This window comes from Podarcis filfolensis, assembly GCF_964270895.1.
Source record: "Podarcis filfolensis genome assembly, chromosome: 8".
Classification (NCBI taxonomy): domain Eukaryota; kingdom Metazoa; phylum Chordata; class Lepidosauria; order Squamata; family Lacertidae; genus Podarcis; species Podarcis filfolensis.
The window spans coordinates 40745337-40758902 of record NC_139611.1 but is presented as its reverse complement, the minus strand read 5'-3'; the positions used below and the strand labels follow the sequence as shown (position 1 = coordinate 40758902).

At 47.7% G+C, this 13566-nt stretch overlaps 1 protein-coding gene across 1 annotated transcript; it reads right to left on the bottom strand.

Annotated features, from left to right (window-relative positions):
• Positions 1–4303: 4303 nt before the first annotated feature.
• PABPN1L (PABPN1 like, cytoplasmic) lies at positions 4304–13116 on the bottom strand (the record flags this gene model as incomplete). The annotated part of the gene is made up of 8 exons (XM_083625834.1): positions 12728–13116; positions 10433–10604; positions 8998–9103; positions 8092–8159; positions 7153–7259; positions 5730–5817; positions 5001–5146; positions 4304–4310 (listed from the first exon to the last, which is right to left on the bottom strand). The coding sequence occupies exons 1-8, from the start codon at positions 12745–12747 to the stop codon at positions 4304–4306; spliced, it is 714 nt and encodes a 237-aa protein (XP_083481960.1). The 5' UTR covers positions 12748–13116.
• Positions 13117–13566: the final 450 nt, after the last annotated feature.

Sequence of the window (13566 nt, the reverse complement as noted above, 5' to 3'; positions counted from 1 at the left end):
GAGTCCGCATCAGATTACAGGTGCTTGTCACACAAAGACTGAATCTGGGATCTTCTGCCTGCAAAATACCTGCTCTTCTGCTAGGTCCCTTTACTGGATTGTACTACAGTTTGCAGATGGAGCTGCATATTTAAATGCCCCTTTAAAAATCCCTTTAGTGCAGTAGGTTAGCGTGTCAGGGAAACAGCTAGGTTAGTAATCTCTGACCTTCTATGTTCATGGAGGGCTTCAAAAAAACCCTGAAAAAGGTAACAGGAGAGATATTAAAAACCCAGTCACCAATTTGCTGTCCAAAGTGGCATAGTCCAGAAATAACTGCATTTCATGGTTTTTTTATGTTCATGCAACATGACCTCTTAAAGGAGGTAGATTAGCCCAGAGAGAAATCCACAGCCAATGCTTTTGTTGTGGGTTTAGTTTAATCAGTTGGATCTTTTATTTTATTAAAAAATATTAACTTACAAACATTACCACAAATGGCATCTCTATTCACATACAAATTTAATACAAAAAAACCCCTTTTCACTCTGCTTATTTCAACTTCTGCCCATTTATTACTCCTTTAGGATACAATCCCCAGGAACATTTCTCCTCTGCAGTTCTCTTACACAAGAGAACTTCCCAGGGGATTTATTGTTTTTCTTATCCCTTTAGGACTTGAAGTTGCATCTTTTCACTTGCCAAAATCAAAAGGTCATGTTTTTCACCCTGTAAAGGTGACCTGCAGCCACCCCCAGGTACCACACTTCTTGGAATTGCAGTGCTTGAGGAAAAGATTACTAGAATGAATTATGGAATTTAACAGATGTTTCTTTTAGAATTTGCTGGCTACTATAAAAACACTAAATGTGAAATATAAATTTAGTTAAGATGTGAGCTAGACTGTCCATTCCGGATAACAGTGCAATTCAGAAAACAAGGTGATAAGTTTCGCCCATATGAACAACTTTCAAGGTTTGAGTTTTTTTATCATTACTAATGTTTTGATCTGGCAAGTCCTATTATTTCAGGGTTGCAGAAAGCTGCTTTTAGTATCTATCATTTCATTGGGATTCTTTTGGGCTGGAATGAAAACAGTCTAAACAGAGATAAATAGTAGGTGAGTGCAATAGTAAAAAACTCATTTAAATAGGCAATAGGTTAACTTCAAATAAGCTTTTCTTAAATTAGTTTTAAAAGGAGGATATGATAGGAAAGAAATGCAAGACATGCAAGGCAGACAGGAATAAAGACACCCTGCTGCCTCCACCACTACCCCTTGGTGGTTCTCTTCCCAGCCCACCAAAATCGACACAATTTCCTTCATTTGGCTCCACAGCTCCTCCCAAGCTGGGAAGAGAATGGAATTTAAAAATGCTCAGATTAGACCCATCAGTTTAAGCTCAAGCAGGTAGCAAAGGTGTACAAAACTGGCCCACCATTTTGAGTTACACCTTCATCACAAGCCCATGTAACAGAAAGTGGTTCTACACAACCAGGCTGAATGGGGTGCAAAGGTGCAAAGTATTACACAAAGACACCTAAGGCTGATGAGAGCTTCACAACACACCTGCCCTGCAAACTTAATCCAGTTTTTTAAAATAAATATATATACAATTAATGGCTTTGGCCAAGGAACCTTGGGAAGCACAGGAGTGCATGATTTCCAACAGGACTTGGGATCTAACTGTATTTCTTCACGATCATATGAGAGGGTGAGCAGAAGGACCATGATATAGTTAACTCAGTTTACGATTCATAGCATAGACACTCCTTTAGATGCAACGGTGAGGAAGGGGTGGGGAGAGGAAGAGCAATGGAAATAGATGCCCTAGTTGCAAGACTTGTTCATCACTAGCATGCCAGTTGTTTGTTTCTCTATGTAAGAGTTGGATCTGGCCTCTTTCAAAGGAAACAAGTCCTCATTTGGGTTTGGGTGATGTACATTTAAAACACCTACCAGGATGCTACTTAGTCCCCTTTCTGAAGCCATCCCTAGAGTCAAATGCTTACCAAGAAAATCAGCAGATGAACATCCAGCGAAGATAATACGGCATGCCAAGAATCACGGAAATGGTGGCAGAGAGAAGTGTGTGTGTGTGTGGGGGGGTGGGTTTCCAGACCCTACCAGAGTTCTAATTTTCTACCCATCAAGAGAAAATTCAAATGAAGCTCTAAACGATGACATATAAATTTGGGGGGAAAGTCATTTTTTGCACCCATTGGGCCACTCCAGCATTTCTTTTTTCCTTGCCCAAGGAGGAGATAACCCTGTGTGTCTTGTCTGGAAGACTGGCATAGAAGTTCAACGCTTGCAAGTCACTCTCACAGGATAACAAAGGAGAAATATTCTTTGGGCGGATCCACTTGCTTTTGCTCCCCTCTTCCGGTCCAAGTTGAGTCCTGGCTTGGGTCACCTTGTCCCACTGCCTAGTAAGGCATGTACCAAGGAGAAAGTCTTCCACGGCCCCTGGAGAAGAACACACACACATTGACCATGGCAAAAGTTAGCCCAGATGTTTTACCACCCCATCCCTGGCCTAGGCATCATTTACTCAAAGGAATAAAATAAAATAAAATATTGAATTCTTAAATTGAAGAGGCGCTTTGCCTAATTTCATGCTGGTGCCAACGAAATAAACAGTGGAGGGCAGGTGCAGAGAAAGTGGGGGAGGGGGATAGTTGCCGTGCCCACTGCAGTCCCTTATAGTAGGTATGGGGAGCATTCTTCAGCCGGAAGGCCACACTCATGGGCAACTTTCCGGGGGCCGCATACAAGGATGGGCAGGGCCAGATTAACAGTGGGTGGAGCAATGGATGTGACTCTTACCTTAACACCAGTGTAGGCTACATTCTAGCCATGCTAGTACCAGATGTTTCTACCTGCACAAACACCCCGTCTCCATCTTTGCAAGCTAGAGGCGTCGTCACAGGTAAGCACTCAAAGATGGGAGAGCAAGGCGAGGGGTGTGGCCAGAGGAGAATCCCAAGGGCCAAATAAAGAGTCTTGGAGTGCTGCATTTGGCCTCTGGGGCTGAGGTTCCCCACCTCTACCCTATAGATTGCCCCCGAATGAATGCAGCCCTTAACAAAACCCTTGCCTGTGATATATTTTGCTCTTCCACAATCCACCCAACCCTTTGTTGCAGAACTGTAGGCCTCCCTTATATGAACTTCCCTTTCCCAACACCCCAACTCCTGGATGCTGTCCCCAAAAACCATCTAAAATTAAGAAATGCATACAAAATGGAGTGGAGGAGGTCAGGAGAAGCAAAGGAATTTCTTGAGACTATAAGCCTATCTAGATGAGTAAATGCATCAACTCAGCCTCTAAGGGTGTTCTGCCCTTCCTTCATATAAGCCACTTGCTCATTAGCTACAAGAGCCATCCATCACTGATAGAATTGATTCCCAGTGGGCTTGTCAAACTGATTCAGGGCCATGGTCAGCTGGAGCTATGCACAAAGCTGGGTATATTCTATGCTATGTGATCACAGCGTACAAGTATGGTATTGTTTTACCACTGACAACCACACATAGCAAATTTCTAGCCCTTAATCTTAATAATGAAGCACACTGGGTGGCTTTCGGACAGTCACTGCCAGGTTGCTGTGAGGATAAAATGGGGAGTTGGAAAACCATGTGCACCAGCTTGAGCTTCGAGGGAAAAGGTGCCATATAAATGCAATGAATAAAAAATAAAATAAATGATCTTTTGCCTTTGCTATTTTTGCATACCGTTTAGTCCTTTTTTTACTTACGGTGGTAGTCGGTCTTTTAATGGTTAGGCACATTGGTTTCAGTTTACTAAAGAAAATCGGGATCTAAATTATTAAAATAAACCCTTAGTTATCACAGTCAGTCCAGACTCTCAACAGCAGCAGAGAGGATTGACAATGGTGTATAGCTAAAGGTAAAGGTACCCCTGCCCGTATGGGCCAGTCGTGTCCGACTCTAGGGTTGTGCGCCCATCTCACTTAAGAGGCCGGGGGCCAGCGCTGTCTGGAGACACTTCCGGGTCACGTGGCCAGCGTGACGAAGCTGCTCTGGCGAGCCAGCACCAGCACAGCACACGGAAACGCCGTTTACCTTCCCGCTATAAAGCGGTACCTATTTATCTACTTGCACTTAAGGGTGCTTTCGAACTGCTAGGTGGGCAGGAGCTGGGGCCGAAAGATGGGAGCTCACCCCGCCGCGGGGATTCAAACCGCCGACCATACGATCGGCAAGTCCTAGGCACGGAGGTTTTACCCACAGCGCCACCCGCGTCCCTATGGTGTATAGAGACAGCCCTAAACACAGATCCCTGTACTCAGACCAGCTTTTAGATCCTGCAAAAGACAGAAAAGTTGTTTTTCGGCTCATCTAGGGCAAAGGTGTCAACCCCCCCCCGGAAACAACTTGGGGATGCTGAAAGTGCAAGCCAAGCCAGAACAGCACAAGTGACACACTCGCTCCCAGGGGCACTCCATGCCAGCTGCTCTTTCTGGGATACCGAGCTGACGGGTTGCTCATTTCTGTTCCTTCCGATATGGAAAAGAGAACTGCTGCCCATGGGCACCACTAAGGTGTCCAACTCCTTGTTTGCGTTCAGCTTACAGGCCCTGCTGGCCACGCAGATGCACAGGTGACGCTGAGCCAGCCTGACAGCAGCAGCACCCAGGAGCCAATGTGCTTCTAGTGGCAGATTGTGCTAGCATCTTATACCGTCCCCCAGAAAGACGGTATATAGCAGGAAGAGGTCCTCGGTTCTCCTTCAGTTCCTAGCCTCAGACATCCAGGGCTCGATGTAACTAAGTTGTTGCGCTAGCAGAAACCAGCAGAATGAGTCCTGAGAGTGCTATGGGACTCTCCTCCACACACACACACAATCTGCTCAGGAAAACCCTCTGGACAGCATTGGGGTGTGGGAAGAGAGGAGGAAAGAGCATCCCATCTGGCAAACAGAAATGCTTGTATTGATGGAATGATAGCCTTACTGTGATGTTGGACTGGCAAGCACTCTCCTGCTGTCCACTCACCTGTGCACCCTTCCACGTGCCCTTAAACGCTGCCCTCCACAGAAACTGGAGCGGCGAGGCAGAGCCCCCCGGCCATGGAAAGCACCCCGGGAACCACCCCGGTCCGTGGAGCTGATGCCTGGCATGTTGGTCCTCTTGGGCAACACCTGAAGCAAAGCAAAGACAACATGGTGCCACAAAATTAGCTCACATCACTTACAGCAGAGATGGGGAGCCTGCCCCCCGCTCCAGGTGTTGTTTCACTACACTGCCCATCAGCCCTGACTGAGCCTTGTCCACGCTGGCTGGGCCTGATGGAAGGATCGAGCCCAACATCTGCAGAGGGTGCAAGTTTCCACATCCTTGGCTTTCCATCTTGGACTGGGATGTGAACACATGATGGAAGGCACCTTGAAATTTTGCACAGAAGTGAAACACTGGGCTGTAGTTACATAGAATGGAAGTGAAAGGCCAGTTTGGAAAGCAACACACCCACATTTGGAAAGACACAGATAGGTATATAGGTACCCATAGACCAGTACTGTCTACTCTGATTGGCAGCAGCCCTCCAGGGTCTCAGGGAGAGAGAGGCCTTTCCCACCAGCTGCTTATGGGGAGTTGGTGCCAGGGACTGGGCCTGGAACCTTCTGGATGCAAAGCAGGTCCCCTACCCACTTAGAAATACAAGCCCACACCCCCAAGGTAGGGTTCTGCATCCCCAGACACCCCTCCTCTTCCCATGACACACACCTTGATGATACGGCCTCTGAAGGTGCTCTCACCCAGCTCCACAGCAGCCTTCACAGAACTCTTGTCAGCAAACTCAATGTAGGCATACCTGCAACAACAGGAGGAGCTGTGAAAGTCACCTGGGGCCAATTTGCAAGCTTCTGATGGGAGAAAGATGCACTTGTGTATTCCCCCTGGGGCCACAATGGGAAGCAGATTTGTCCTCCTCATTGCATCTTTATGTGCCCCCAGACTGTCTCTATTTTCAGGTGCGATTCAATCACATCCCTGCCAATTCAGGTTGTGCACTTAGAGTGAATTCAAAGCTCCTGAAAAACAAGCCAGCTTCCCCAAAAGACTGGTCATTTTGTGGTAAGGAAAGTGATGGCAAAATGCACTGGAAACTGTTAGATAACACTATCTTTGTTGCAACGTTGCCTCCTCCACAAACAAATCAGGCTGAATGCTACCTCAATAACCAGCATTGTCTTAGTGCAGGCATGTCCAATAGGTAGATTGTGAGATCTACCGGTAGATCACCAGATGCCTATGGCAGATCACCGGTAGATCAGTGCCCCCGCCAAGAAGCTCAAGAACTTCGGCTACCCTAAAAAAGGCTCAACAACTGACCTGAACTCCCAAAAAGGGGGTAGATCTCTGTCAGTTTTTAACTCTGGGAGTTGGTCACCCCTGTCTTAGTGCGTCCCTGCAAACAAATCAGGATGAATCTACTATTTTGGAAAGTTGTGTGTCTCTTTGTTATCTATGCATTTAGACACCTCTTAAGACACTGTAACCAAATTTTGTGTGATAGTCTCCTGAGGTCAAAGAGCAGGTTTCTGTCCATTTGTATACAAATGGATGCCGCTGTGAATCAAGATGGTGGACTGAACCCTTCAAAAATGCACTGATTTTAACCCACTGATATCAAAACTACAATGATTTTTTGGTTCCTTATAATTCCCATGCAACGCTGGGTATGAGGCTTTTAGTGCTTGATAAATAAGCCTTCTGGAAGCACTCTTCATCTCAATGACTTGCTAGAGCAATACAAAACCTTCAGAAAGACATGATGGCCACTCAGCCATTTACAATCTGCACTGCCAGGAGTGGAGGGACAGAGAGGAACATGTCTGATCCAGAGGGGCAGCCTCAGGGGTCAGACTCACTGGGCACCTGGCAAGGCCCACACCCAGCCATGTTGCTCATGGCTGATCCCCAGAGCCCTACATGTGCAGGATGATCGCTTTCTTCATCTTGGCTTGTTCCATCTGCCCTCCCGTGAGCCATGAGACGAGCAAAGAGGAGGAGCCAGTCCCCCCCAGTCTGCATTCACTCTGGCACCCGGAAGCCATCCCATCCATCTACCTGGCCCTCAAGAGAGGCAGCCACCCCATCCTTCAAAACCACAACTGCCCCCCTTCCCCACCATCAAATCACTTGCCCTTTAGGATGACCGGAGAACTTGTCGCAGAGGATAGTAACTCTGTTGATCTGACCGCAGCTGTTGAAATGGGACTCCAGCTCTTCTGCGCTTCCACCATAATCCACCTATAAAGATCACATCACACGTGTCCAGACTTCTGCCCCACTGCCCAACGATTCAGGGAAGAGGCAGAGGCTAGTGGGGAAAGCATCTGCTTTTGGCAGAGGGTCCCTAGTTCAATCTCTGGCATCTCCAGCTAGAGCTGGGGGTGTCCCCTTGTCTGAAACCCTGGAGAGCTGCTGCCAGCCAGAGTGGACAATATTGGGTGTGGTGGTGATGAATTCAAACCATATCCTGCCCCTCTTCTCCCAGAGGAGCCCAGGGCAGCAAGCACATCAACAACAAAACAATTTTGGAGTAGGGGGGAACCATTCTAAAATCAGTTCTCAGGGCTGCCAGGAACACTGCCTTTCAGACATCAAATGCCTGGGTCAGCAGGGATGTTTTTGATTTCCTCCTGAAAGTCGGTAATGAGGGAGAGGAACACACCTCAACAAGGAGGGCATTCCACAAATAGGGAACCGCTACCAAGAAGGCCTGACAGAGCAGCCCGCAATGGACTGACTCAGTGTGTTCTTATGAGAGTACACAGTGATTTATAAAGATCAGCAAAGCCTCTGCAGCAAGAGACTATTTAACCACATGCTGGGGATGTATCAGGTCCTAAAAGCCCCCTTCCTCCTGCCCTCTTCTAATTGCTGGGAGTTAACGTGTCTTAATTTTTGGAAGACAGGTGCTGAAGCTCATGCCTGCCAATCACGACTGTTCTCGTATCCTAACCATGTGTTTTGCGGTCAACTGGTTGGCATCACATCAACAAGGGGAGACTGTTCTGCAGGGTCTCTAGCCCAGACACTCAATGTTGCTCCAGCTCCCTTGAAGCCCCATCTCACTTACATTTCCCACGTAGACAGAGCGCTGGTCAACTTCCATTTTTTCCTGAGTTGCCCGAGGCAAACCAAGTCCTGTGGAAGGGAGGAGGAGGAGACCTCATGGGAATCGTGGTATGCCAGAGGTGGTTGACCTGTGTCTCTTCAGAGGTTACTAGACTCCAACTCCCATCTTCCTTGACCACTGTCCTGCCTGGATGGGGCTGATGGGAGTTGGAGCTCAGTTTCTGAGTTTTGAGAACCTGCTTCTGAGTTCTCAGCCCTTTGAAATAAGACCACACACACACACACACACACACACACACACACACACACAATACATTGATATCCCACCTGTTTCAAAAGGAGTTAAAGGCAGGGAAAATGGCCTCCTCCATTTTAACCTCAAGACAACCCTGCAAGGAAGGTCTGCCTGAGCATAAGTACTGGCTAGCCTTCACGGCTGAGCGAGGATCTGAATGCAGTTCTCCCCTGTCTTTCCACCAGACTATTAGCCACTGCAGCAATCTGGCTTTCATGACTTGTAGTGTCCTCATAATACCTGTCCATGCAATCTTTACTGAAGTTATACTTAACACAGCTTCTTTTCTAAAAGCCTTTGCCAGCCTAGTAACCTCCATTTCTTTTGGATGACAACTATCATCATCCCCAGCAGTGCCCTTCCCACTTGCGATTCCCAATGGATCTAGGCACTGTTCAAAGGAGCAAACCAGGCTCTGCCCAAAGACTTGCAACCTAATATGCCCAGTTATGACTCCCTTTCTCCATTCACTTGCAGGCACTTGAGGTGGCACTGTCCAATGCTACAAGGTCTTCTGGGGCACACATATCTTTTGGAATCACACAGTGAAGCCGCTTGGGATAACTGCATGCTGCTGTCAGCCAACCCTTAAAACACACACGAAAACCGTACCTGCCTCTGATCTCATGATGAGGTTCTTTGCTTCGGCCTGCAGCTCCTGCAGCCACTCCTCCTCCTTCTCCATCTCACGGACCTTGGCCTTGATGGCCTCCAGTTCCTGCGTGGCAAGATTGGGGGAGGAGGCAATAAGAGAGGTGCACAGGGTTGTGTTGAAGGAGCACAGCAGAGTAATCAGCCCATCCTCAGCCAGCTTCTGTTCAAGGAGGGAATGAGGGAGACTCTTGTGCAAAACCAGGTTGCCCATTCTGATTGGAAAGCTCAGGCTTCGGGACCTCCAATTCCAAAGCTCTTTGCAAACTTAGAAGTTCCACTGTTGGTTAAGTAGATAGGTGTGCGTGTGTGCATGTGCATGCACACACACAACTTTGTAACGCTCAGCAGAAGTGGAGATGGTTTGCTGTTTGCCACCTGAGTCAGTTAACCCAACCAGCTCACCCAGCTGCACAGACAGCCTCTCAGCAATATATTTCTGGCTCCAATGAAACCATGTTGCAAGAAAGCACCCTTGAAGCTGGTCCCTTTTGGATTTTATTTTGGTTTTTTTACTTATTTAAGCTTAGCAACCATAAATCCACCATTCATCAAAATTGATCACAGGCTGACTTCACAACAAATCAGATATACATAAAAGCAAATATAAAAGATGCAGCCAGATCAACAATACTTTAAACATGTACTTTAGATGCCTTGAACAAACAAGGGCTCTATCCATCCCCCAGATCACCCTTCACCCACCTGGTACACTCCAGTTGTTTTGGACTACAACTCCCATCACCCCTAGTCAGCACTGATGGGAGTTGTAGTCCAAAACATCTGGAAAGCACACAATTGGTGAGTGCTGACCTAGATTAAAGCTGCATTGGTGTCAGACAAACCTCCCAGCAGAGGGTATTCCAAAACTGGGGCAGCACAGCTGAAAAAGCCCATTTCCTCATTGCTTTTGCACAGCACATCTTACCGTACCTTACTGCCATCCTATGAATATCAGGCTCAACTAGCAGCCCTCCAGCTGTTGCTGCTACTACACCTCCCATCAACCATGACCACTGGCCATGCTGACTGGGGGCGGGGGCGGTGATGGGAGTCCAAGCATCTGGAGGGCACAGCCTTCAAGTCATCCATTGAAGTAGGGTTTCCCAAACTTGGGTCTCCAGCTGTTTTAGGACTACAGTTCCCATCAGCCCTGACTGCTAGTCCTGCTAGCAGGGGATGATGGGAATTATAGTCCAAAAAATAGCTGCAGACCCAAGTTTGGGAAACTCTGCCTTAGAGGCTCTTTCTGTTGTTGTTTCTCCTGCCCCAAAAGAAGCCAAGATGGTGCCATCCAGATGTTGCTGGATGACAACTCCCATCATCCCTGGCCATGCTGGCTGGAAAAGATTTAGGAGTCCAACAACATATGGGGGCAATCACAGTCCAGACTCACAGGGTCTTCCACTTCCAGGAGCTCCTTTCTATCTCCTTTCAGAGGACTCAGCTTGGTCTCTTCTTCCAGGTGCTTCTGCCAAGCTGAGATTTCAGTCGCATCCCAGGGGGAATTGGCAGTGGCTAGAGACGGAGGGTTCTGCCACCAGGAATCAGCGTCAGGGAACTGGGGGCTTGGGGAGGAAAACAGAAGCACCAAAAGTGAGCTGGAGCTCTAAAATAACTGGGAATTTACACAGACTCATCCAGACTTTGCCCCCCTGTTTTCCTTCATGTGTTTTGGACTATGAATCCCATCAGCACCAGGACACAAAAACGCAAAGCACAGAAATTTGTGCCCATGGCATGCGGGCTTAGCAGCTGGGCTAATTCAGTTCTTTTCAACCACAGACACTTACAGCAGGAGTGGGAAACCTGTGGCCCTCCAGATGTTGCCAGACTACAGCTCCCATCATCCCTGCTCATTGGCTATGCTGGCTGCTCAGGCAGTTGGGAGTTGGCATCCAGCAACCTCTGGAGAGTCACGGATGTTCTCCACCCCTGACTTAAAGCATAGTCCTAAGATTCCTCAGGGACGTGGGTGGTGCTGTGGGTTAAACCACAGAGCCTAGGACTTGCTGATCAGAAGGTTGGCGATTCGAATCCCCGCAACGGGGTGAGCTCCTGTTGCTCGGTCCCTGCTCCTGCCAACCTAGCAGTTCGAAAGCACGTCAAAGTGCAAGTAGATAAATAGGTAAGGTAAACGGCGGGAAGGTAAACGGCGGGAAGGTAAACGGCGTTTCCGTGCGCTGCTCTGGTTTGCCAGAAGCGGCTTAGTCATGCTGGCCACATGACCCGGAAGCTGTACGCCAGCTCCCTTGGCCAATAAAGCAAGATGAGCGCTGCAACCCCAGAGTCGGTCACGACTGGACCTAATGGTCAGGGGTCCCTTTACCTTAAGATTCCTCACTCCTCATAGCTAAGCCCCACAGAGTTCAATAAGGTTTATTCTCCAGCACACACATAGGACTGCAGCCTTTATGTGAAGCAGAGCCACAGAGGGGTGGAGGGAGCAGAGTATATATATCTAAGGGACCTGAGGCAAAGCAATAAACAACATCCTTCTTCTCCCAGCCCCCAAGTCCAGTCTGCCTGAGGCAGAAAATCTCACAAGTGACTCCCATCTTCCCTGGCAATAGAAGCAGAATGATAATAATAAAGTAAATAACGTGCAATTTGCTGCCCTTTCATGACATGTATAAATCGGATCCCTAAGGCAAGCTCTTCACGCTGTCTAATGGTAGAGCAGGTTCCCAGGAACCAGGTTAGAGGCACAGGGGAGCTTCAGGGACGGAGCGTGTGGTGTGTGTGTGGTGTGTGTGTGTGTGTGTGTGTGTGTGTGTGTGAGAGAGAGAGAGAGAGAGAGAGAGAGATAGGAAGGGAGGTGGAGGGGGCTGAGTATATATCTAAGGGACCTTTTTCAGGCTGAGGGTCACATCCCCTTCCAGGGACCACATGCTAGTGGAGGGCGGAGGCAGAGGAAAAAGTGGGCGGAGCAACAAATGTAAATTTTACCTTCGTACAGGAGGCTAGTTTCTACACACGCTCACATACTGCTCTTTCTCCTCCATCCAGGCAAGCAAGAGGCCTTACCAGAGATCAAGGACATATTGCCACTCAGCAAAAACACTTGAAGAGGGAGTAAAGCAGGGTCAGTGAGCGTTGTGGGTGTGTAGCTCCGAAGACTCACTTGGACAGCTAAAGAGGGGGGCTCTTTTTGGCCCCCAAATACAAGGCTTCCTATCCCCATTATAACAGGATACACCCATCTTTAAAAGACACCCCTATTTTGTAAAAAGGAACATATGTACAGGGAGCAAGATGACGTTTGAGTTCAGGAAGGAAGGAAGCAGAACACTCCAGCAGAGAAATCCAAGGGAAATGGGAGTTTTGCAGCTAAAAAGCCAGCTAATTTGGGGGAACCAGATACCCCAGAGAGCACCAGCCTTCCTTTATTTTGGCAGGGGCCATGTTAGAAGCAGCACCTCACAGTCACCTTTTAAATGTCCACAAATGCTTGCTTTCCCATAATAAATACGCTTGCTTTTAAGGTGCCACAATGGAGTTTGCTGCTTTGGGGTGCAAAAAGCACCAGAAGCCCCTATTCTTTCCTGTACACCTTTCTCCAGTTCTTCCTCCCAGCTGGCAGGGAGGACCTTGCACCCACCAGGCCCTGGCCCCACCCATCCTGAAACCAAAAAAGAGGCTTACAGAGCTTCAGACCCACTCAAACTTCTCCCTCCCTCTTTATAATTACCTTGCCCCAAGTCCAAACATTGCTGCTCACTCACACCCTTTTTTGCAAGCAAGTCCACTTCTGTTTTATCTCACGTTAAGGAAGAGGCTCAGACCCGTTTGGAAGAAGCAACAGGTGAAGAAGGCTTCTGGCCTTCCATTTGATACATCAACAGCCAATCAGATGCAGAGTTTGAGCCCCTGGAGGTGGGGCTAGCTACCTTGATGGGAGCAGAGAAGAGAAACACCTCCTGAGTCCTGACAGCCAATTCCAGGTCAGTCTTATTGGTCTGTTTAAAGGCACTTCTCAATTGTATTTAAACATCTCCAAGCAATATGCAAAAATGCAACACAAAAACAGAGAGTGTTTGCAGCTCTGGTTAAACTGACACACTTTCACAGATTCAAAGATGGCAGGCAAAGGCAAGTTAGATTCTCAAGAAGCTGGGAAAACTTTGTGGACTACAGCAGAAGATATGGGACGCTGCCAATTATGACATACGAGTTTACATTATTTTAATTAGCTAAGATAATACAGCATGAGAGTTTCTGGGGAAAGCATTTGTTTGAAATGTCGATCCAGGCTATTTATAAATACCTCCAAATATCAAGTGTGTGTGTGTGCGCGCGTGTGTGTGTGTGTATTTGACTGATAGTTTTTTTCAAATAAAGATAAGTTTTTATATAAAAAGGACACAAATACAGAGATACAACATAAAACTTAATAAATGCAGCATATTATTAAAGAAACAGTCTGCACTTAGAAACAGACAAGGTGGTCCCTGGCCTCTTCAGTAGCTGCAGCTTTTGTAGCTGGAGTCAATCAGGGCTCCGCCCTCCAGGGCTAGGTGGAAAAAGGCT